Below are 21606 nucleotides of genomic sequence, written 5' to 3' on the forward strand. Positions count from 1 at the left end.
ATGGGTGGATGGATGGATGGATGGATGGATGGGTGGATGGGTGGATGGGTGGATGGGTGGATGGATGGATGGATGGATGTGTGTCTTACGCGCGCGCACCAGAGTTTATGTAGGACGTGCACCTAGAAGTGGGGTTATGGGGTAACGGTAGGCATTCTTCCATCTCAGTGATGTTGCAAATCGGCTGTAGCAATTGATGCTTACCAGCAGTGGCTGAGAGCTGCTACTCCTGCAAGTCCTCACCATCTCTTAGTAGTATCACACTTTTTCATCATTCCCAGTCTGCAAGGTGAGACGTGGCATCCTGTTACTGTTTTTATTTGCCATTTCCTGACAACTATGGGGTGCATCATGTATAATTGTCAAACCAGTATATGTTTGACTCCAAGACATCATTTCAAGCTCTTTCGTTTCCTTTACAGAACCTAAGGAGCACATTCCAGTTTAGAATTTACCAAGTCCTTCTGTGCAGCTACAATCCAGGGTTGAGAGTTAGACAAGTTATGACAGAAGAAACTGCTTAAAGTGAAGTGGGAAGGTCTTAGGGCATTTGAAATTAAAGTTGGGCATCCTTAGAGCAACTAGAATTATATAAGTAATGTGGGACTGACTGGTTTTCATGAATTCTAGTACATTAGTAATTTTCACCTTTTAAAGCATTTCCAAATGCTGGGAAATGAATTGTGTAAAGTCCTCTGGCACCAGCTGATCCCTGGCGCTTTTTCTGCTGTCTCCTCCCAGGTTTGTCATGCTTTTCACGGATGACCTGGGTTACATTTCCCAGGGCAGCTCCATCATGGCCGGGAGTCTCGCTGGCATGGTTTCCACCATTTTGACATATCCTACAGACCTCATCAAAACCCGACTGATAGTGCAGAACATGCTGGAACCATCTTACAAGGGGATCTTCCATGCATTTTCTACCATTTATCAACAGGAGGGGTTCCGGGCCCTTTATCGAGGAGTTTCCCTTACTGTTTTAGGTAAGATGGAACTTTTCTCCCTGTCCAAGAAAGGCGGTATTCTTTGGTATGTGTGAGTGTATTATATACCTGTGTAACCGGTCAAGGTCATATGGCTTCCATTCATATAAAGCCAACTAGCTTCATCCCACCCCATTGCCATATATCCCACTCCTGACTTTGGCCTGTCATGTCCCAGGGTGACAGAGTGGAGGTGGCTCAGCACACAGTGACAGGAAGATAGCCCCAGCCTCCCATCAGACTGCAGGAGGCGTCTGCGTGTGCATGCCTCCGTGTCTAAGCACAGGCAGAGTGGAAACCATGGTCTTGCCAACCGTTGCCAGAGCTGCAAACACAGTTTACTTATAAACACTTGCCAAATCCAGTAGACTGTCACCTTTACCTGACCTATGTTGCAGCATTGATGCAATTGATCACCCCTCTCCGGAAACTTAGCTCCTAGGACCCACCTCTCTGGCTGCTCTCGTCTCACTCACCAGGCTTATCTGACTCCACCAGCCTCCTACACATTACTATGCCCCAGGGTTCCTCCCTTCGCTTCCTTTGCACCCTCTGCTTATTATTTCCCCCTCCTTTGCTTCCCCTATTCACATGGCCTCATCTAATCTAAGAGCCTGAATAAGCATCATTATACTCTAATGATGCCCAATCTCATCTCTCTGGAAACAGTGACTAATGTGCATTAGTGCTTTGTGCCAGGCCCTGTGCTTAATGCTTTGCATACAAGCCTCATTTTATAGACAGGGGAAAAAGTGCTTAAGGAAGCTATGTGACCTGCTCAAGATCATAGATAGACAGTAGAAGAACCTAGCAACATAACCCCAGAGCCCTCTTCCTTACCCACTGCACCAATTCCCAGTGGCAGTACAAAGACTTGCTATTGAACACCTGCACCTAGATGCTCCCTGGGTGCATAAGACTCCAGACTAAACCTGCTGTCCTTGTTAGCATCACACCTGTGCTCCTGTGTTCCCTAATGAATGAGACCACTCTCCCACACAGTGACCCAAGCCAGAAGAAATGCAGGAATCACTTCACCTCCTCACTCCACTCCTGTTTCCGTCACCAAATGCTGTCCATTTGATCTTTTTGAACTTTGATGTCTGCCTGCCCCCTCCCACCTCTGTACCCACCTCCTCTGCTCTAGGCTGCTCTCATCCTCTCTCCTGCAGACACTCAGGCAAGGCTCCTACTTGGTCCCACTCTTGGGCTTCTCCCTGTGCACTGTCACCAGGGTGAAGTAATCTTCTCAGATGTGAGTTGATCATTTTACTCAACCACTGCCCTCCTTAACAGCCTTCACCAGTTCTTTCTGAGCTGCAGGGAAAAGCCCAAGTTCTTAATGGCATGCCAGTCCCTGCCAGCTTGTCTGACCTGATCTTTTCCTTCTACCTATATGCCTGCTCCAAATTTCAGAAATACTTGCATTTCTAGAATATATCAGTCCCTTTGTCCAGGCTCTTCGCTCTGTGTAGGCTGCCTGTCCACTCAATGGCTCATGAACTCCTACCCATTCCTCAGGACCCAGTTGAACAGTCCTGTCTTCCGTAAAGTCCTTCCTGATTTCCCCAGGTAATATTAATTCTTCTGATTCTTGCATACCTAATGCATATTTTATGGTCCTGGTGGTTACATATATCAGCAGTCTCTGCCACTAGATGGTGAGCATCTGGGGAGACTGACCTGCTCCTTTTCATATTCCTGGCACCAGCTATAATGTCTAGCACATAACATAAGCTCCACAAATGTTTTCCCAATGAAGGGAAGTGAGGGTTGGAGAATTTTTACTGTGGTTATAAAATAAATATTACATTTTCCTAAAAACAAGCAATCCTACTTGTATTACCCCTGTTTTAAATCGCATTAAGAGGATTCTTGAAGTTTCTCGAAGTTCATGAAAGTGCTACCTGTTGTACTGCTAGCTCACCCTCCCTTTCTAGAATGTTTAGGAAAACATACAGTGTAGCTGGAGCCTGAGATGGCCACATTATTCCCAAAGACAAGGTCAAGTAACTCCCTCACCACCAGTCTCATTTTGCAGTTTTCTCAAAATGCTTCCTTCTCACCTGGAAACCAGTCTCTTCTACAAAACATGAGATGCCACCCACTAACTTTTCTTTTTATGAGAATCATTTTCCTCCCCATTTCATCTTTTTAAATGTCAAACACCCAGAAAAGCTTAGAGTTGGAAACCCCCTCCATATGCCCACCTTCTAGATGCCATGATAATGTCTTATCTGCTCCTGTGACCTCCACCTTCCCACCAAGCCAGCATCTATAATTTTTTCATTTCCAGGTTGCAGCCGTTAGCATACTGCACCCTTTAACGCATGTGTCACTAACTGGAATTAAATATACCTTTGTGGTTCTTTTGAAAGTAAATGTATGCACAGTGAAATGCACAAGCCTGTAGTGAGCCATGCGGGCTAATCTTGACAGTTGACACTGTCCCTCTCAAGACAGAACGAGTTATCATCCATCAGGAAAGTCATGTCCTGCTGCATTTGTTGGGGTGACTTTAGCAAGCCCTGAGCCCATCCTGCTTCCCTCTCCCTAGGCTACCCCTTATCTCCAGCTGCATGTCCTGAGACTTCCTGGCCTTGTTTTGCAGGTGCTCTCCCCTTCTCTGCCGGCTCCTTTCTTGTTTACATGAACCTGGAGAATATCTGGAATGGACCCCGAGATCGGTTCTCTGTCCTCCAGAACTTCGCCAACATGTGCCTAGCTGCCACCGTGACCCAGACCCTGTCCTTCCCCTTTGACACGGTGAAGAGAAAGATGCAGGTGAGGGGTTAGGTTGCAGTGGGTGTCGGGGGGAGCCTCAAAGTGTGGGAGGGTCTCAGCAGCAATGAACCCTAGCCTGGGTGATGCCAGGTTTCCAAGGGCTCAGAACTGCTTGTGCAGATACTTGGCAGACCCCAGCTCCGTGGCATTTCTGCGGCAACATCAGGGCTGTTTGCCCCCTTCTCACTCTCAGCTTCCTTAGGTTTTTGATGACGCCTCCAGACGAGGCCCCCTCCTTCTCGGCTCTCTTCTCAGTGCCACCAGTGCAACCTCCTAACTCTCCCTCTCCCTGTGGCCTCCACAGCCAGCACACAGCATTCTTTTGCCTTCCTCGCCACTCTTTATCTCAGTGAAACAGAACAGAAAGAACCAAACTAAGCCAGGAGCTGTCCTTCACAAGGGTCCAAAGGGCCCGATAGTACCTGACTCTCTCGCCTAGGGAGTAACTGCACTGGAAATGGGGACATGTCTTAGTGGCACTGACCTTGCTTTTTCCTGGTTGCTACCTGTGAAAGTTTACATGTTCTCTACAGACCATGATGGCAAAAGCCTGTGTCAGAGGTCCCATAGCCCAGAATTAGCCAGATTTGATTAAAAACATACAAGCAAAAATTGGGCCAAGTGAGAATGGGGGGGTTCCAGAAGGGTCTGTACAGAGGGGCACTCAGAGTCCTAGCAGGCTGAGGCTTGGCCCCCCTCCCCTGCCCGGCCACGCTGGCTAGCCTCCCTTATACCTCCAACTCCATAGGAGGTCTGCATCCCTGGCTCTTCAGGGCAAATGTTGATTGGTTTTTAAAAAGATTTATTTATTTATACATACAGAAATGGGGTACAAACCAGAGATGCCAGGGCGGTGAGAGGATTCACCAGAGACAGAGTAGGGAGCAGAACAGGCAGATGGACAAAGTGCACTGTTGAGGGGAGCAGCGGGGCGAGACAGAAGAGGTCTGCCACACCATGTGGGTCACCTTCTGGGTTGGGGATCGAACTCACAGAAGCTGCCACAGTTTGGCTTAGCTTCGCAGTGCAGCACTCCAAACCGCTGCACCACCAGGTAGGGCCCAAATCTTGATTGATTTTTAAAGAACTGCTTGTGATCCCTTGAATCCAGTTGCAAATCATCAGGCCCAGCTGACTTTGTCTTTCCCAGAGCCTCTCATTTGTCCCGCTGCTGTCTCAGTGGCCGTGATTGGCTCGGTTGGGCTATACTGGGCTGGGCCAGGTCACCTTACCTACCCCAGCACTGAAAAGCCAAAAGTACCTATCTCGCCTATGAGGAGATACATGTGGAGACTACACCCAGCTCTGCCTCTGTCAGTGAGCCCTTTCTCTCTGGGCTGTTCCACCCTGTCCTTTGTCCAGCTGCTACAGTATTCTAACTAATGTAGATGCCAAGTTAGAGTCTACTCAGTGCTTGCTTATTTAGAAGGTGATGCACATACACTTAGAAATGGTTAAAATGCCCATTTTATGTTATATGTATTTACTACAATGAGCAAAATAATGCATGAAAGTTGTAGAAAATTTGGGAAATGCAGAAAAGTCCAAACATGTATGTACAATAATGATTAATAGTTTTTCTTGTGTGTATCTTCTGTGAGTACGCATGTATATATGTGTGTGCATTCAAATATAATATGGTATATAGAAGGTTATTTTCTTTACAAAATTGTATTCTAAATGTGTATAAAAATTAGTATCCCATTTTTTCACTTCTATATTGGATATTGGCCCAGGGCATAAGTATTGAGAACATCTTTTTAATTATCACATAATATTCTGCTCTATGGATGTGCCTTAAATACTATCTTTCAGGCAACAAAGATTCGTTCTCGCAAGTTCTCACAGGCTAAAAGGTGCATATTAAGCTGTTGGCAGGTCATGCTCCTTTCAAAGAAGGTAGGGGGAGGATCCTTCCTCATCTCTTGCAACTTCTGGTAGCCCTAAGTGCTCGTCGGCCTTCGGCAGCATTGCTGCAGTCTCTGTCTGCATTGTGCCATAAGTAACAGTCTCTCCATTTCTGAGTCTTCAGGCTATTTCCGATTCTGCGGCCTAACACTGCCATTAAAAAAGTTTTTTTTTTTTTCCACATCTGTGGTGACACCTATTCCTATATTCCTAGAAATCAACTTACAGGTCACAAGATAAAATAATTCCTAGAAATCAACTTACAGGTCACAAGATAAAATAATTCTAAGGCTCTTAATGAGGTGTTCACCCTAAAAAAGTAGTAAGTTTACACTGGCACCCACAGTCAGTGAAATTGATTCATCTCCCCATTTCTCATCAACAGTAATTACTATCACTTTTGAAATTCTTGTGAACCTAATAGTTGCTAAGTACTATCACATTGTCTTAATTTCATTGATTATAAGCAAATTGCAAGTTTTTCATATATCAGCTGACCCTTTGTATTTCTGTGTTAATTTTCTATTAATGTCCACTAACTGTTTTTTAGGATATTTGGCTTTTTCTGCTGATGGTAAGAAGTGTTTATATGTTAAAGATATTAGCTCTTCATCAATCATTGCACATGTTTTGGCTTCCCATGCTGTTTATGCATTGTTTTGTTGTACATATTTTAAATTTTCATGCAATTGTATCTCTTTTTTTTTCTTTCTAACTTTGCTTTTCTCATAAAAGGCCTTCCTCACCTCACAGTCATCATTTATGTATTCTTTAAATAATTTCTTGCTTTAATTTTCACATTTAACACTTTAATATATATTTAGAATTTATCTGGCCTGTGACATGAAGCATCACCTAACTTTAAAAAACAGTTTACCAATTGTTTAAGCAACACTTTTAAATAATCTTTCCTTCCTCCACTACTTTGTGAGGCAACGTTAGCCATGTCCTAGGTGTCTGCATATTTTCAGGTCTGTCTCAGGCTATACATTCTGTTCTGCTGATTGGTCAGTCTGTTCTTGTGCTAGCACCACACTGTTTCAGTTCCTGTAACTTCATACTACCTTTTCATGTGTGGTGGGACAACTCCATCCTCATTGCCTTTTTTTTTTCTTTCAACATTTTCTTGACTGTTCTCGGTCATTTATTCTTCCTGAGAAACTTTAGAATTACTTTGTGATTAGGATTAGAATTATGTTAAATGTATACATTTGAGATACTCTATAAATGTCTTTCATTCAGAAATATAGTTGTTCTCTCCTTCAAATTCAGTCTTCTTCCTTTAGATTGAATAATATGAACTGACCAATATTCTACCTTTTAAACATATTCAAGTGACAATTTCTTATGAGTCAACCCTTAGGAATGTTGATTTCTTCATATGGTGGCTATGCTCTTTCAACAACAAGATAGCTTCTTTAAAAAAAAAATCCAGAGAGGTTGAGATGTGAGAAGGAGGTATGATCAAAGCTTTTTATTCAGTTTTTAGAATCCTGGTCTTAAGAATTTCTCTTACCGTCAGGAATGAAAACAGGCTCTCTCTGATTGATCAACAGAAGATGGATGAAAAAAAGGCTGTTTATATCATTGGCTTCCATGCTTTGAACTCAGCAGGTCCATTTGTTGAGCTAGAAGATCAAGAGGATCTCTCCAGCACTTTCTGCCATAAATTATAATTTAGTGTTCCTTAGGTATAGTTGAAGTTTTGGTGAACTGCCCCAAAACAGAGATTTGAGCGTGAGTAGGGTATGCAGTGAGAAAGGATTTCAGTTAAGTTCAGTGTCACCTAAATAAGCACAGGGTGAAGGGAGTGGGGGTGATTTTAGGCATCTCCCTAAACTTTTAGTTTTCCTTCTTCAACCTGAGATCCAAAACTGTAACTTATGGGGGATTCTAGGCAATATGACATTCTGCTCTGGAATATATACTTACCACACAGTGTACAATAAATTGGAGTAAGCTGTAGTAAAAGTGAGTGTTTGGGGAAGAAACCCCATCATCTTTTCCCTTATATGGGAAACCTAGATTATCATACTCAGAGCTTCAACAAGAAGCTTTAAAATAAATGCAAAGTCATGGTGGTTGTAAACAAAATGTCAAAAGGTTAATTGTGCCGTTTTCACAAAATATGATCATCATATTGTGGTCAGAGTGTAATTTTACAGGGGTTAATAAGCATAACAACACATTGTGAGTCCACCTCACCTTAAAAAAAAAAAAAACCAACACAGACTGCTTTTAAAGGCAAACGTCATTGTGCTCGCTCTCTCTCTGGCCACTAGATGTCGCTGCAGTAAGCAGCATTCAGGATATGCTAGTCTTGCTGTTCTGATCTGACTCTGCCCTGTTAACCACCTCCTACTTGAAATACATCTTCAGCCTGGAGGACAGGGGTCCTAGAAAGATCAGGATCACCCAAAATTTGGTTGTAGTTGTTTTTTCCTGCAAAACACACAATCCACATTTTCCAGGAGAGATCTGATAAAAGGCTGTTCCCCATGGGAGCAGGCAAGGGTTGCCAGCAGAATTTGTAATGAGAGGCTTTGCAGGGCAGCCAAGCTGTTCTGCCCTGAGCACACTTAATGGTAATATTTGCATGCCATTAGCTTTCCCCCTTGCACTGCCCATCAGGAAGCAAATCAACATCAGGTGTCTGTTAGATAACCATTTGGACAGGGTATTTTTCAACCCCATGCTGACAGGCCACTTTGTCTGAATGTCTCATTCTCTCAACATGCTTTTATACGCATGTGCACGTGTGCACAAACATACACACACAATCTGCCCATTTACTGTCACATCAGGTTGGTACCCTCTTGAACACTAATAACCGTAATCAGAAGGCGTGCTTAACCAGCTGAGCCCTTCCTTCACCGTGCTTACACTCATTTTATTCCTTTTTTCTCTTTCTTGCCCTGGCTCCTGGCTGGCAGGCCAGAGAATGGAGAGGTAAATAAATTATGCATGTGCATGTTTTGATGGAATGGTTTTGGGGGGAAGTGGGGTGGGCAGCACTGTGGACAAAAGGAATGAGCTGTCCCCCACCTGGGTGCTTACACAGACCCCAGCACCATCCTTCCTGAAGTCCCCTTCACCACCTTTTCAGAGCATTATAGCTCAAGCTTGTGCAGGTAGTCTGGCCTTGTCACCTTTGCATCACCCATAGCTGGCCCAGTGCCTGGACCTAAACAGGCTGGCAGCTCTCACTGTAGTGAGAGAACAAATAGGAAGAGGAAAATCTTGAGGGGAATTGACCTGATGCATCCTGGGCCCTGATAAAATCAGGGAGTCCTGAGCAAATGGTTTTCGGGACTGTGTATATCCGGGGGCTTAAGAAAAAGGGGGTGTAAAACTCCTGAAAATGTGGCACCCTCCTCTGCTGTCGCCCCTATTGGGTGTCTCCATTTCAACAAATATAAAACTAAGTGTCAGCCTGTGTTGCTACCCCAGGGGACTTTGACCGCATCGAGGCTCGCAAGGTAAGCAAGATTGGGCCAGGTCAGCACTGGAACTGAAAGCACATAAAGATGAAGGACAAAGGTAGGAGCCAAGCGGCACAGCTGACTGAGCAGAACACACACATGGCCTGCGAGTACAGAGGCCCCAGCCTGTTCAAGCAGATGCTGAACCTGGCTGAGATGCTGGGTGCCGTGGCCGCCTTTGCTGAAATAGATACATCCAGACCCTCAGGCCTTCCCAGAGCGGCCCTCCTGCTCATGCTTTCTCTTGCTCAAGGCCATATCTTCAGCACTGACACATATCCCAAGCCCCAGCACACATTTCTCACTTCCTGGTGAGGCTGCCCATTGACGGTCATGTCTAGCTTAATATGTTCACACACTGACTTCTTTCCCCTATAAGTTGCTCCCCAGAGTTTTCCACTTCAGTAACATCTTGCCCCATTACCCAGGCTGGAAAGGCACAAGTTCTTCCACTCTTCCTTTCCCTCCCTCACCCAGTCAGCCTTGGGCCCTGTTGATACTTCATTCCCATACTGGTCTTTCTCTTTTGTCATTGACCCTCCCTTACCAGCCCATATCTAGGCTGTTGCAGTAATCTTCTTGTTGGTCTCCAAGATTAATTCTAAAAATGATTGTCGGCTTCCAGCACTAAAGTGCCAGGCAGTGTGCTAAGTGCTTGATGCTCATAATCTCATTTACTCCTTACAACAACTTTACAAAGTGGGTACTGTTCTTAATAAGCCTATTTTACAGGTGAGAAGCCTGAGGCACTGAAAGATCCTATAACCTGCCACTGTCACCTGTCCAGGAAGTGAGCTGGAAAATAAGCCTGAGCAGCCTGTCTCCAGGGTCAATACTCATTTCAGTTTTCTTCACCTCAACCCCTGCACTGCTGCCAGACTAATTTCCTTCAGATCTCCCTCTGTCATCTTCTTTATTGCCCCTAGAGAATAAAGACCAAGCCCCATTTCCTGGCAGGCTGCCCTTAGCAACTTTGCCACCCTCACTGCATAGAGCTGCAAATTCATGCACTGGCAGGAAGTTGGAAGTAATGTGAGAAAGAAAAGGGCGAGAAGCCCAGATAGCATATACATTTACTGCCTTCAGAATAAGTTTTCAAATAAATTCTGAGCATTAGGCCTTCCTGAAACATTCTGAAACACTAGAACAAACAGGACTGCTCACAAAATGTGATTACTATCTAAATATGAAAAGCAGAAAGGAATGCAGTGAGCCTGGAGGTTGTGGCCAGCTCTTCCCTGAAGGACAGATGGCTCCATTTCAAATGGAGGCCCAGTGTTCAAGGGAGCCTGAAATCCAACATTTTTCTGTAAAATCTTCCAGTCTTCCAATGTTGGCAAATAAAAAGCTCAATACTTCCTGGGCTGAAGGAAAATATGTCTTTTTATGACCCCAGCTCTAGTGAAGACTCCGGGGCTGTGGAAATGATCACCTCTGCAAGCAGAAGTGTGTTTCCCAGGCTAGTCACCTCTGCCTGAAGCATGTGTCTGTCTCCTTAAAGGCTCAATTGGGACTTGTCTCACGAGCTATCTCTTCTGACCTCCTGTAACACATCTCTGTTGTTTCTGCTGGGTAAAGGAGTTGGCTTTTCCCACTCCTCCAGACAAATAGCCTATCTTGATGGATTAAGGCTGGATGTGTCTCTGTAGAACCACAGCAGGGGTGACCTGGACCACTCAAATGGGAGAGTAGCAGGATGCTGCGTTTTCCCTGTCACCCCCAGGGCCATGGTTACTTTGTTCACAGAGCTCTGTGGGTGAAGACCCCTATGCCGTGATGCTGTTGACCTGTATGTGCTCTCTGCTCCAGCCAGCTTATTTTCCATAGCATTTGTCTCTGTGCCTCACTTTCACCCATCTCTGCACCCTTGCCTGTGTCCCCGCCCTGCCAAAGCCACCTCCTGTGATCTTCTCACCTCAAGCAGAAGGAGCTCCCCTCTGCTTACTCACGGCTCACTCCTACTCTCTGGCACGTCGCATACGTGTCATCACCTTCTGTGTCCATTGCTCCCTCCCTGTAAACCAAAAGCCTGTTGTCATTGACAAGTGTGTCTTAGACATTTGTACGTCCATCCAGCACACTGTCTCATGTAGCAGGCACTTGATACTTGTTTTAAAAATGAATGAAGTTCAGGGCCAGCTTGTGGGATCCTCACTGCCTACGAGTAGACTTGAACTTGAGCTGCTGCTGGGTGAGCCCCAAGTCTTGCTCCTTCCCTCCCCATGCTGAAGGTAAGAACAGCCTGCGCCTTCCCTGGCCCACTGCTCTAAGGGAACCTCAGCACGGCCTGCCTAAGACTGCCTGTGATCCTCGCTCTGATAGAGCGGTCTCTACTTCCTGCCTTGGCTGTCAGCCTCCGTGTATCTCAGTCCAAGGGGCGGTTAACATTTCAAGATTGGTAAATATGCTCACAGGACAGAGTAAAGCAATCTTGACACCGTTTTGATGTTCCAACTCCTTCATTCCCACCTCCAGTCTTCAGTATGGCCCAGGACAGGGCAGCATCCGGGGGCAGGTGCTGGTTTGCTGGAAGCAGCAGATGTGATGAGATGTGATGTGGTGAAGGTCAAGTGTCTAGTGTGTGCTCTCCTTTGGTGGGAGGCTTTTGTCAGGGGTAAGGATGGGGGAAGAGGTCATAAAAGAAATAGCTTTCAAAATGAAGATAATAGAACTATCATTCTTGGTTGTTTGTTATGGACAAAGCAGTTTGTTACCCCATTTATCCTCTTTATTGTCCCTATGAAATAGGAACTTGGTTCCTGTTTTCTAGATAAGGAAAGGTGGCACAGAGAGGGTAGGGAACTTGCCTGGTAGTCCCAAAGCCAGCGCGTGGGGGAGCTGGGTTGAGCCCAGCTCTTCCCTCCAGCCCCAGGCCTTCCCCTCCAGGAATACAGCTCCTAATGCTAGGGACTCTGTTCTTTTTTTTTTTTTTTTTCAGGTCGCTGGCCCTGGGTGTGGCAGTAGAGGATTGGGGAGACCTAACCTTGAGAATTGGGAGTTCATGTCCTCAGGGTTAGAGCTTTGGAAGGGAACAGTAGCTGGCAAGCTCAGAAATAGGCACCTGCCAGCGTTGGGTCAGGGGATGGTTAATTAAAGTTTGAGGGGGGATAAATGATCTTCAAAAGATGGGCCTTCTTTGCTGCAGCCTGACAATAGAAGGCTTGAAGCAGTGGCCACAGCCCTCGATGGATCAGTCAGCAGCCCACAGACCTTTAGCCATGCACTGATTATGGGTGCCCGGAGGGAGTGGACGGAAGCCCAGGGGAGCGCAGGCACCGAGCCCCGGGAGGGGGTGTCAGTTGTTATCAGCATGCCTGCTCAGAGGTGCTTGGCAGAGTCGAGCTTTTCCGCCTGGTTCAGCCCGCTATGGTTGGCATGGCACCTATTCTCAGTGGGCAGGGACCGTTGTCCCAGTGGAGCCCTTACCTGTTTTGAAGTGACACTGCTGGGCGCTGGGCTCTCGGGGGTCACAGGAAAGGGTGGGGACACTACCTGGAGTTTGTTGCATTGTCAGCTCCTTGCTGCCGTTTTATTTTGGTGCCTGGCCCCTCAGGAGGGAGTGACTGCTGCCCAAGTCAGTGGCATTTGCCTTGGCAGTGTGAGGGGATGATACTTTTATCACCCAGACAGATAGCTGGACACCCCTCATGCAAGGCGCTTGATCTGGGCCTCAGTAAAAGTACAGGGGAAGGAGAACTCACCCTTTTAGTCTTTTCAAAAGCTAGAGCATGCCCCAAATACTTTAGGGGCAGCAGTTGTTGGTCATGGAAACAAGGCTGTCCCTAGAGGACAGGCCAGGAAGGGTGTCAGGAGGATCCTTCCCAATTCTACCCAGAAAAGTCAGCCCGCCCCTTTCTCTGGACTTCCTGTGACGAGATGATGAGGTCTGGGAATCAAGGCGACCTCTGTGGGCTAAGTAAGTGGGCTTCACTGAGCTCCAACTGAAAAATAACAGTAGCTCCGAGAGGAGCTGACCTGTGTCCAGAGTGGGGCTGAGGCAAGCAGTAGGGGAAGAGAGGAGACCTCCCAAAAGAGGCCCCCTGTGAGCCAGGAAGGACAGCAGCTGTGCGCATTCAGCGCGCACTCACTGGTCAGGACATGAAGACAGGAGTTTGCTGAGCCCTGTGCGGACTGGCCTCCAGCCAGCTATAGAAACATCCCCAATGTTACCCTCTCCCCACCCACAGTTGTTGCTGGGTTGTTTTTGACAGCCTGTATTCATCTTAAAGTTGACGTGGGCAGACTAGCTCTGTGGTCAAAAGTGGGGGCTTGGAACCCCTTCCTTGTCCTGCATGCACTTGGGTAAACCAGGTAGACTCTGACCTCATCTGTAAAACATGGGGTAAGCATAGTGCCTCGTTCCTGAACCTCTAGAGGAGAGTAAAGTGGGTTAATGCAGCCTAGCACATGATAAATGCTCAAAACCGAGCTACTATTTTTTTTTTTTTATTGTTCTTGAAGCATCTCTTCAGAGTCCACGCATGGCACCGAAGGCCTGTTTAGATCTGTAAAAGCCCATGCAGGTGTGTTTCAGTGCTTCCTGTGATGGCTATAAACATTCAAATGAGCTAGCACCACAGAACCTCCAAAGACCCTCCACCTCTTTATTTAACTACCAGCTGGAAGGAGGTTGGGTTAATGTAACAGGGATTTGCCTGGAGGCCATGGGGCAAGGCTCTGCATATATCTGATAGCCCCGGGCTTCTGAGAACCTTTTCCCGTTGTGCTCCTCACCTTCCTGTCCAATCTACCCCTGTGAGAGGAGCCTTCACGGTTGGCTCCTGGGCTCACTCTTTCTCACCCAAGGCCTTGCCAGTGCTGCTCATTTGCTTTCTACAACCTGATCCAGCTGCTGGGCTTCCTTACCCCCGGTCCCCACTGGACACACAGGAGCTGCTTCCCTTCTGTCTTCCCAAACAGCACTAACCTGCTGTCCCCTTCGCCCATCTTTGTCATGGCCTTTCAGAGCAGCTAGTCAGTCCTGCAGCCTGCAGCTAAAACCTGCTCACTGCAGGAGAAGAAGCCTCCACCCACCTGTGTAGATGTCCCCAGTGTTCAATCGGGGTGCTACCCAGATGTCTGAGGACCACTTGCAGGACCAGGCTCTGCCAAGAGAAACATGGGCCCTGTGGTTCACAACACATAAAGGCCCTTCCCTCTGACTGGCTTTTTTGTTTCTCAGGGATTCGGTAAAAAAAGTCTCCTCCCACAAGTGCCTTCCAAGTGTGTAAGTCCTTAGACAGATCTTCAGGTTGTATCTTATGCAGCTACGGAAAAGTCATTTCCAAATAACAAACAAAAGGGTCTGAGATCCTGTTTGCTCCAACTAGCTGTCTCCTTCCTTTTGTGTCTTGTTTTAGGTGCTCAGGAGAATGGGAACATGTGGGGACATTACACAGCTTGTTGCCTTTTCAACTCCTTGCTGCTGCCTTACTTTTGGCTCTGGCCAATCAAAATATATAAATCTTTTTTCATGAAGACTTTGATTTGTTTAGAACAGATTTAGGCCCATGACAAAATTGAGAGGAGGACATAGAGATTTCCCATATACCCCCACATACATTATCCAACCCCCCCACACACACACAATGGTATATTTGTTAAAGGCAATGAACCTCCATAACCCCCCAAAGTCCTCAGCTTCCCCTGGGCTCACTCTTGGTATTGTTCAGTCTGTGAATTTGGACAAATGTGTAAGGACACATAGCCCAGCAGAGGATTTCACGGCCTCAAACATCGCCTGTGCTCCACCTACTCCTCTTCCTCCTCTCTAGCCTAACATCTGGCAACCACTGGTCTTTCACTGTCTCCAGAGTTCTGCCTTTTCCAGAAAGGCACATAGTCAGAATCATACGGTGTGTAGTCTTCTCAGAGTGGCTCTCTCATTTAGTAACTGTGCACTTAAGGTTCTTCCCAGTCTTTTCATGACTTGATAGCGCATTTATTTTTCACATTAAATAATGTTGCATTGTCTAGCTATACCCCATTTATCTCACATACCAAAGGACATCATGGTTGCTTCCTAGTTTTGGCAATTATGAATAAAGCTGTGATAAGCAGCCATGTGAATGGTTTTGGGTAGACATGAGGTTTCAGCTTCTTTGGGTAAATACCAAGATTGAATCTAATCTATTTAGCAGGATTGCTGGATTGTATGGTAAAATGTATTCAGTTTTGCAAGAAACTACTGAAATATTATCTCTTCCATAGTGACTGGACTGTTTGGCATTCCCACAAGCAGTGAATGAGAGTTTCTGTTTCTTCATCCTCCAGCATTTCGTGGTATCAGTGTTCTGGAGTTTGGCCATCCTGATAGGTGTGGAGTTTTAATTTGTGTTCCCCTGATGACATACCACCCAAAGTCTTTCCATATGTGGAAATCTTTCTGTATGGTCATTTGCCATTTGCATATAGTTTTTTAAAGATTTATTTTTATTTGTGCATACAAGAGCTGGGATGTAGGCCAGAGGTACAGGAGTTGAGAGAATTCACCAGACACAGGGAGCAGAACAGGCAGATCTACTGAAGTACACTGCTGAGGGGAGCAGTGGGTGGGTCAGCAGAGGTCTGCTGCGCCATGTGGGTCAGCTCCCTGACTCAGGATTGAACTCTTGCTGCAGTGGCAGATAGCTTGATAGTGCTGAGACTTCAAGCTCTGCACTACCAGGGAGGCTCTGTATATCTTTTTTTGGTGAGGTGTCCTTAAGATCTTTGGTCCATTTTTAAAATCAGATTTTCTTATTGTTGAATTTTAAGTGTTCTTTGTATATTTTGGATAGTGGGCCTTTATCAGCTGTATCTTTTGCAACAATCTCCACCTGTTGCTTGTCCTTTCATTTTTTGCACTTAACACTCTTTAAATTAACTACTCTGTTTTGCCAAGGTAACATGTGCTTATGATATAAAAACCAAAAGGTGGCCCTCCCTGGTGGCGCAGCGGGTTAAAGAACAGCACTAAGAAGCTAAAGCCAGTTCAGCATGAGTTTGATCCCCGCCTGCCCCGGTGGTGACCACATGGTGCAGCAGGCCTCTCCTGACCCGCCATTGCTCCCCTCAGCAGTGTACTTTGTTAGTCGGCCTGTTCTACGCCCCATTCTGTCTCTGGTGAATCTTCTCACCCCCTGCCCCGTACCTCTGACCTGCACCCCAGCTCTTTATGCATAAATAAATAAATCTTAATAAAAACCAAAAGTTATAAATCTTAATAAAAACCAAAAGTTACAAAGAGTCTGCATTAAAAAATAAGTCATCCTCAGCCTTTGTTCTTTGGCCTCCCAATTCTCTGAGAGATAGCACTAGCATTTCCAGTATCTTAACTGAATCTTTCCAGAGATCTACATAAACATGTGCATTTCTGTGTGCTTTGCTCTTAGATGACCAGCAGCATACTGCACATACTCCTTACCATTTTTTTCACCAAACACATGTATCTTGGAGCTAGCACAAGACCAGTCTAGATGAAGCTGCCACATACTTTAGTATTCCAGAGTGCACTGTTGCTTTAACTGGCCGCTGTGGGTGGACATTTATGTTGTTTCCAAGTTTCTGCTGTTAACTGACAAAGGGACAACAAAAATCCTTGTAACATGTCATTTTCCATTCTGTAGAATCAACTCTGAAAAGTAGGATGGCTTCACTACTTCTATCTGTGAGCACTACATCTTCATATGTATCACTGAGGCATTCCAGTACTGCTGAAAAGAACACCTAAAATTTTGCAAAGCCTACGCTTTGCTCTGAAGTGCTCATCCTACCTTTTCATCTATTGCAAGTGTATTCCTTCATTCCTTCTATATGAATTAAGTGCCTGGAGTTAAGTACCTGCTATCTGCCAGGCGTGTAAATAGGCTCTGGGGACAGAACTATGAACAGAACTGACATGGTCACTGCCCTCTTGGTATTTACAATTCCGTGAAGTCAGGTAGTGGCAGGGAGTACATATGAAAGAATTATATGCTAAATCATTCCAACCTGTCATGTGCCAGGAAGGACAAGTACAGAGTGTTTACTAGACATGTTTACTGGGCTCCTGGCTTAGCCTGACTGGGAATCTCAGACTTCCCTGAAGAAGTGGTCAAGATGAGAGTCTTAGCTAGCAGAGGAGATAGTAGGTAGGTTGAAAGTCCTAGAGCATATGGAGCATGGAGCCAGCAGCATGGATTACAGGAGTAAGAGATGGCGTTCAAGGTCATTTAGTTCCTATCTCCTCACTTGACATGTGCAGGAATGAAACCGGTTTAGAGAACTAAAGGACATGGTCAAGGTTATACAGATAGTGGCAGAGCCAGGACTAGGACCCAGCTCCTGTGATTATTCTCAGCAAAGTGCAGCAAGGTCCTCCTGGGAGCTGTGGCCATGAACTAGACAGCTTTGGGGTTTATGTGGAGGAAGGATTTAAGCTTGGGTCCTTGTGGACTAGCAGCCTGACATACCTTGTTTCTCTACTAAAGATATAGTGTGGGCAGATGTCTGTCTTGCATTCCAGTCTAGTGAATTGGTTTAGATAGTACTAAGAATGATATTAATAAGGGTGTTATTTACATGGTCCTTGTTCTGTGTCAAATGCTACATGTATTTAATTTAATCTTGACCACAGTCTGCTAAGGTAGAGATTCTTATTCCCATTTGTTAGGTGAGGAAATTGAGAATAAGGCAAGTCCAGGCTTTAGCTCAAGGTCACAAGGCTCACGTGGCAAAGCCAGTCCATGGCGCCGGGCTTCAGGCCCCATGCTCCTTCCCCAGGCAGTACCAGTGCCAGCAGCAGGCTGGTGGACTCATGTCTGATCCCCAAGCTGCCTGGGGCTGTGGAGGGCCCCACCAGGGATCCTCCTCCCTGGGTGCATGCGACAGTCACCTGGAGTGCTTGCCAGAAATACCAACATCTGGGCCTTCCCCTTGGTCAGTTTAATCTCAAACTACAGCGGTAGATGCCAGTTGTTGGTAGCTTTGAAAGCATCCTGCCTGGTCTACTGTGGAGCTAAGGGTTGAGAAGCCCTAGTGTATAAGCTCACCATTCCTTCTTCCTTTGGTGGTATCTCAGTTTGAGCTGCTATAGCAGAATAACACACACAGACTGGGTGGCTTAAAAGAAAACACTTGTTCCTTGTAATTCTGAATGCTGGAAAGTTCTATATCAGGTGAAAACCTACCTGCGTGTTTGTAGGCAGCCTCCACCTTGCTGTGCCCTCATACGGTGTAGTGAGACAGACCATATCTCTTCTAAGGGCACTCACCTCGCTCACAAAGGCTCCACCCTCATGGCCCAATCATCCCCCCCAACTCAGGCCCTACTTGCAGACAAACACTCACCCTATAGCAAGGATCAGCCAGCAGCATGGGCTTGCCTTTGTGTCCTAGGTTTAGCATGACGTTCGCAGAGGCACTCACTCATACCATAACATGAGCCCCAGTTTAGCAAAAAGGATTAATTCCATGCACATGCTATGGCAGCCACTCTTGACCAAAATGGTTGTTAACAAGTTTGCAGGGGGCTAAGATAGCATTCTCAGTGCTGGGCATCAGGACAGAGTGTCGCTTAGTAGGGTAGAGCTTGATTCCAAGTCAAACAGCCCCAGATTCCAGTTGATGTATCCCTTGTTCTGTGAATTAGGAGATTTATCCTTTTGCAGATCTCATTTTGTCATCTATAAAATAGGGCTAATAAGATAATACTTCCTATTTCATGAGGCTTTTATGAAGATTAAAGGACATGGTACATGTAAAGCACTTAGAGTAGTGCCTGACACCATGAACTCAGCAAATATTGGCCTTTTCATCCTTGCATGATGGTCCATCTGGCTTATTGAACCTGCTCACAGGTAAATGGTCATGTTTGGGGAAAGCCACTGGTGACACAGACATTGAGGGGAATTTGGTTTGACATTTAATGTGTCCGAAAATGTGCAAATGAAGGATGTTAGACCCTGAAGTGCAACAGACAATTCGTACCAGATGAACCCACTACAGCAGAGGTCTAAGCAAATAGCTTTGGGAGAACAAATTAGAGAGAATCTGGATTCAAATAGTGATGCCCTTAAACAATTATGAGACAAACAAGAAAATGTGAACACTGAATGGGTACATGATGGTATTAAGGAAATGTAAAACTTTAGGTGTGTAATGGCAACATTTTTTACATGTATTTTATATTTTAGAGAAGCCATTATATTTTAAGAAACATAAATATCCACAGATGGATTGAAATCATGACTTATGAAGGTAAAGATTAAAAAACCAAGTTGGTCATGTTTTGCTAACTGGTAAAATTGAGTGAAAGAACATTGTACTCATTTTTTTTTCATACAGAACTGGGGTACAAGCCAGAGATGCAGAGGGTGAGAGGATCACCAGAGACAGAGTGGGGAGCAGAGCAGGCAGATCTATGAAGTAACACTGCTGCGGGGAGCAGTGGGCAGGTCAGGAGAGGTCTGCCACGCCATGTGGTCACCTCCAGGGCAGGCGGGGATCAAACTCATGCAGAAGTGGCTTTTGCTTCTTAGTGCTGTGCTTTAACCCGCTGCGCCACCAGGGAGGGCCACATTGTACTCATTTTATGATCCTCTCTACTTTTGTATATGCCTGAAATTTTCCACAATAAAATGGTTTTTTAAAGTGGGAGATACAAATTTTTTTTTTTACTTTTGATCATTTTATTAAGGCATGGAACATTTTAATTTCTATTGCTTCTAAAACTTTATATTAGAATGGAGTAAGCTAATAGATACTAATTGTACTATATTTTTCATTTCTATATACACTTAAATGAATAGTAAGAAATAGTTTGCACACTCAGTTTCACAGTCCCACACTACTAGGCAATGTAAGCATGACCTAAGTAGCCTCTCTCTCCCTCTCCTCTTTTATTTCTCTATTTCATATCAGTATAAGCATTTAAATAAATTGTTACTATAGTGGAAATATTGTTTTGTTACACATGTGACAGATCACTTCCATGTAACAAATATAAATATACAAAATTTGCATTTGCTAAATGAAAACATTCCACTAACTTGTTGAGTCAACATCCTTATAATGATTTTCCTGTTAGAAAATATTTGAGTTTTTTCCTTTGCTTTGTTATTTGGAGCAATGCTACAAAACTTCCCAAGGGAGATAATAAATTTTAAGAAAAGAAGGAAGAGAGTTAGGAAGGGAGAGGGTGGAAAAAAGAAACAGTAGTTCCAATTAGGGAATCAAGAAAACTTCCAAGATGAGGTGGCAAAATCCTAGGTGGCTAGGATTTTGCCCATCAGAATAAAGTGGGAATAGCATGTGTAAATAAATGTGGGAGTCCCGGGGGGAGGAGTACATAGCATCACATTTAGTCTTCAGTTATTCATGGCTTCCACATCTGTAGATTAAACCAACCTCCCCTGAAAAGTTCGTGTTATGACGTTAAGACCTACGATAGTTGGGACTGTATTGTTCTTGTATTACCCAAACAACACACAACTGTTTCCACAGCATTCACATTGCACTAAGCATCATTGTAAGTAATCAAGAGGTGATTGAAAGTGTCTAGGATTATGTGTGTAGGTTATACAGTGCAATGTATGTATATAATTTTATATAGGGAACTTAAGCATCTTCATATTTTGTAGCCCTGGGGGTCCTGGAACTAATTCAGATGCTGTGGGGTATGACAGTAGTCTGGGTTCTTCAGAGAAACAGTCCATAGATTAAAAAGTACATATTGCAATATATCCCCATATAATAATATCCATCTACGTGAATATGAATGTCCAAATATCCAGATACTTGAATATGAATATATATATATATATATATATACATGAAAAGAGAGAAAGATTTTTTTATGCATACAAGAACTGGGGTACAGGCCAGAGGTTTGGGGGGTGAGAGAATTCACCAGAGAGAGTGGGGAACAGAACAGGTGGATCTATTGAAACACACTGCTGAGGGCACAGCAGGCAGGATAGGTCTGCTGCGCCATGTGGGTCAGCTCCCTAGCCGGGGATCAAACTCAAAATATTGCAGTGCTGTGGACAGCTTCATAGTGCTGCAACCTAACCCTTTGAAAGATACATTTTAAGGAACTGGCTCTCAGTGACCCTGGAGGGGGGGTCGGGGGGGGGGGAGTAGCTGCAGTAGAGACCAGTGATGATGGGGCCCTGGTCTAGAGTGATGGTCATGGCAAGAAAGAAAAGTAGACAGACCAGAGATCTTCAGGGTGGCTGCAGTTTGGGGCATGAACAAGTAGGTCAGCGGCAGTGCCAACTCCTGGCATGAGGAAAGCTAGGGAGCAGTCCCTAGTGAGGGTGAAGTTCTAATTGGGCTGTATAAAGCTGGATATGTCAAGCAGACTTCCCAGTGCAGAGCCTAGTAGGTGGGTGGTTATGTGATCCTGTGGCTCAGAGGAGAGATGGGGGCTGCAGATTGAAATTTGGAAATCATCAGGCAAGCAAGAGCAGAAAAGCTAGTGCAATTGA

At 45.2% G+C, this 21606-nt stretch overlaps 1 protein-coding gene across 2 annotated transcripts in view; it reads left to right on the plus strand.

Annotated features, from left to right (window-relative positions):
• The window catches only part of SLC25A43 (solute carrier family 25, member 43), a 35641-nt gene that overhangs the window by 5447 nt on the left and 8588 nt on the right, over positions 1–21606 (plus strand). Inside the window, exons 2-4 of one of the 2 annotated variants that reach the window (XM_012727043.1) lie at positions 742–983; positions 3595–3767; positions 8609–8624. In XM_012727043.1, the coding sequence (XP_012582497.1) occupies positions 742–983; positions 3595–3767; positions 8609–8624 (431 nt within the window). The remainder of the gene's footprint in view (positions 1–741; positions 984–3594; positions 3768–8608; positions 8625–21606) is intronic. The other variant, XM_004685740.2, reaches the window with a different exon arrangement.

The sequence above is a fragment of the Condylura cristata genome, unplaced genomic scaffold (genome assembly GCF_000260355.1).
Source record: "Condylura cristata isolate star-nosed mole 26May11 unplaced genomic scaffold, ConCri1.0 scaffold00019, whole genome shotgun sequence".
In the NCBI taxonomy this organism is placed as follows: domain Eukaryota; kingdom Metazoa; phylum Chordata; class Mammalia; order Eulipotyphla; family Talpidae; genus Condylura; species Condylura cristata.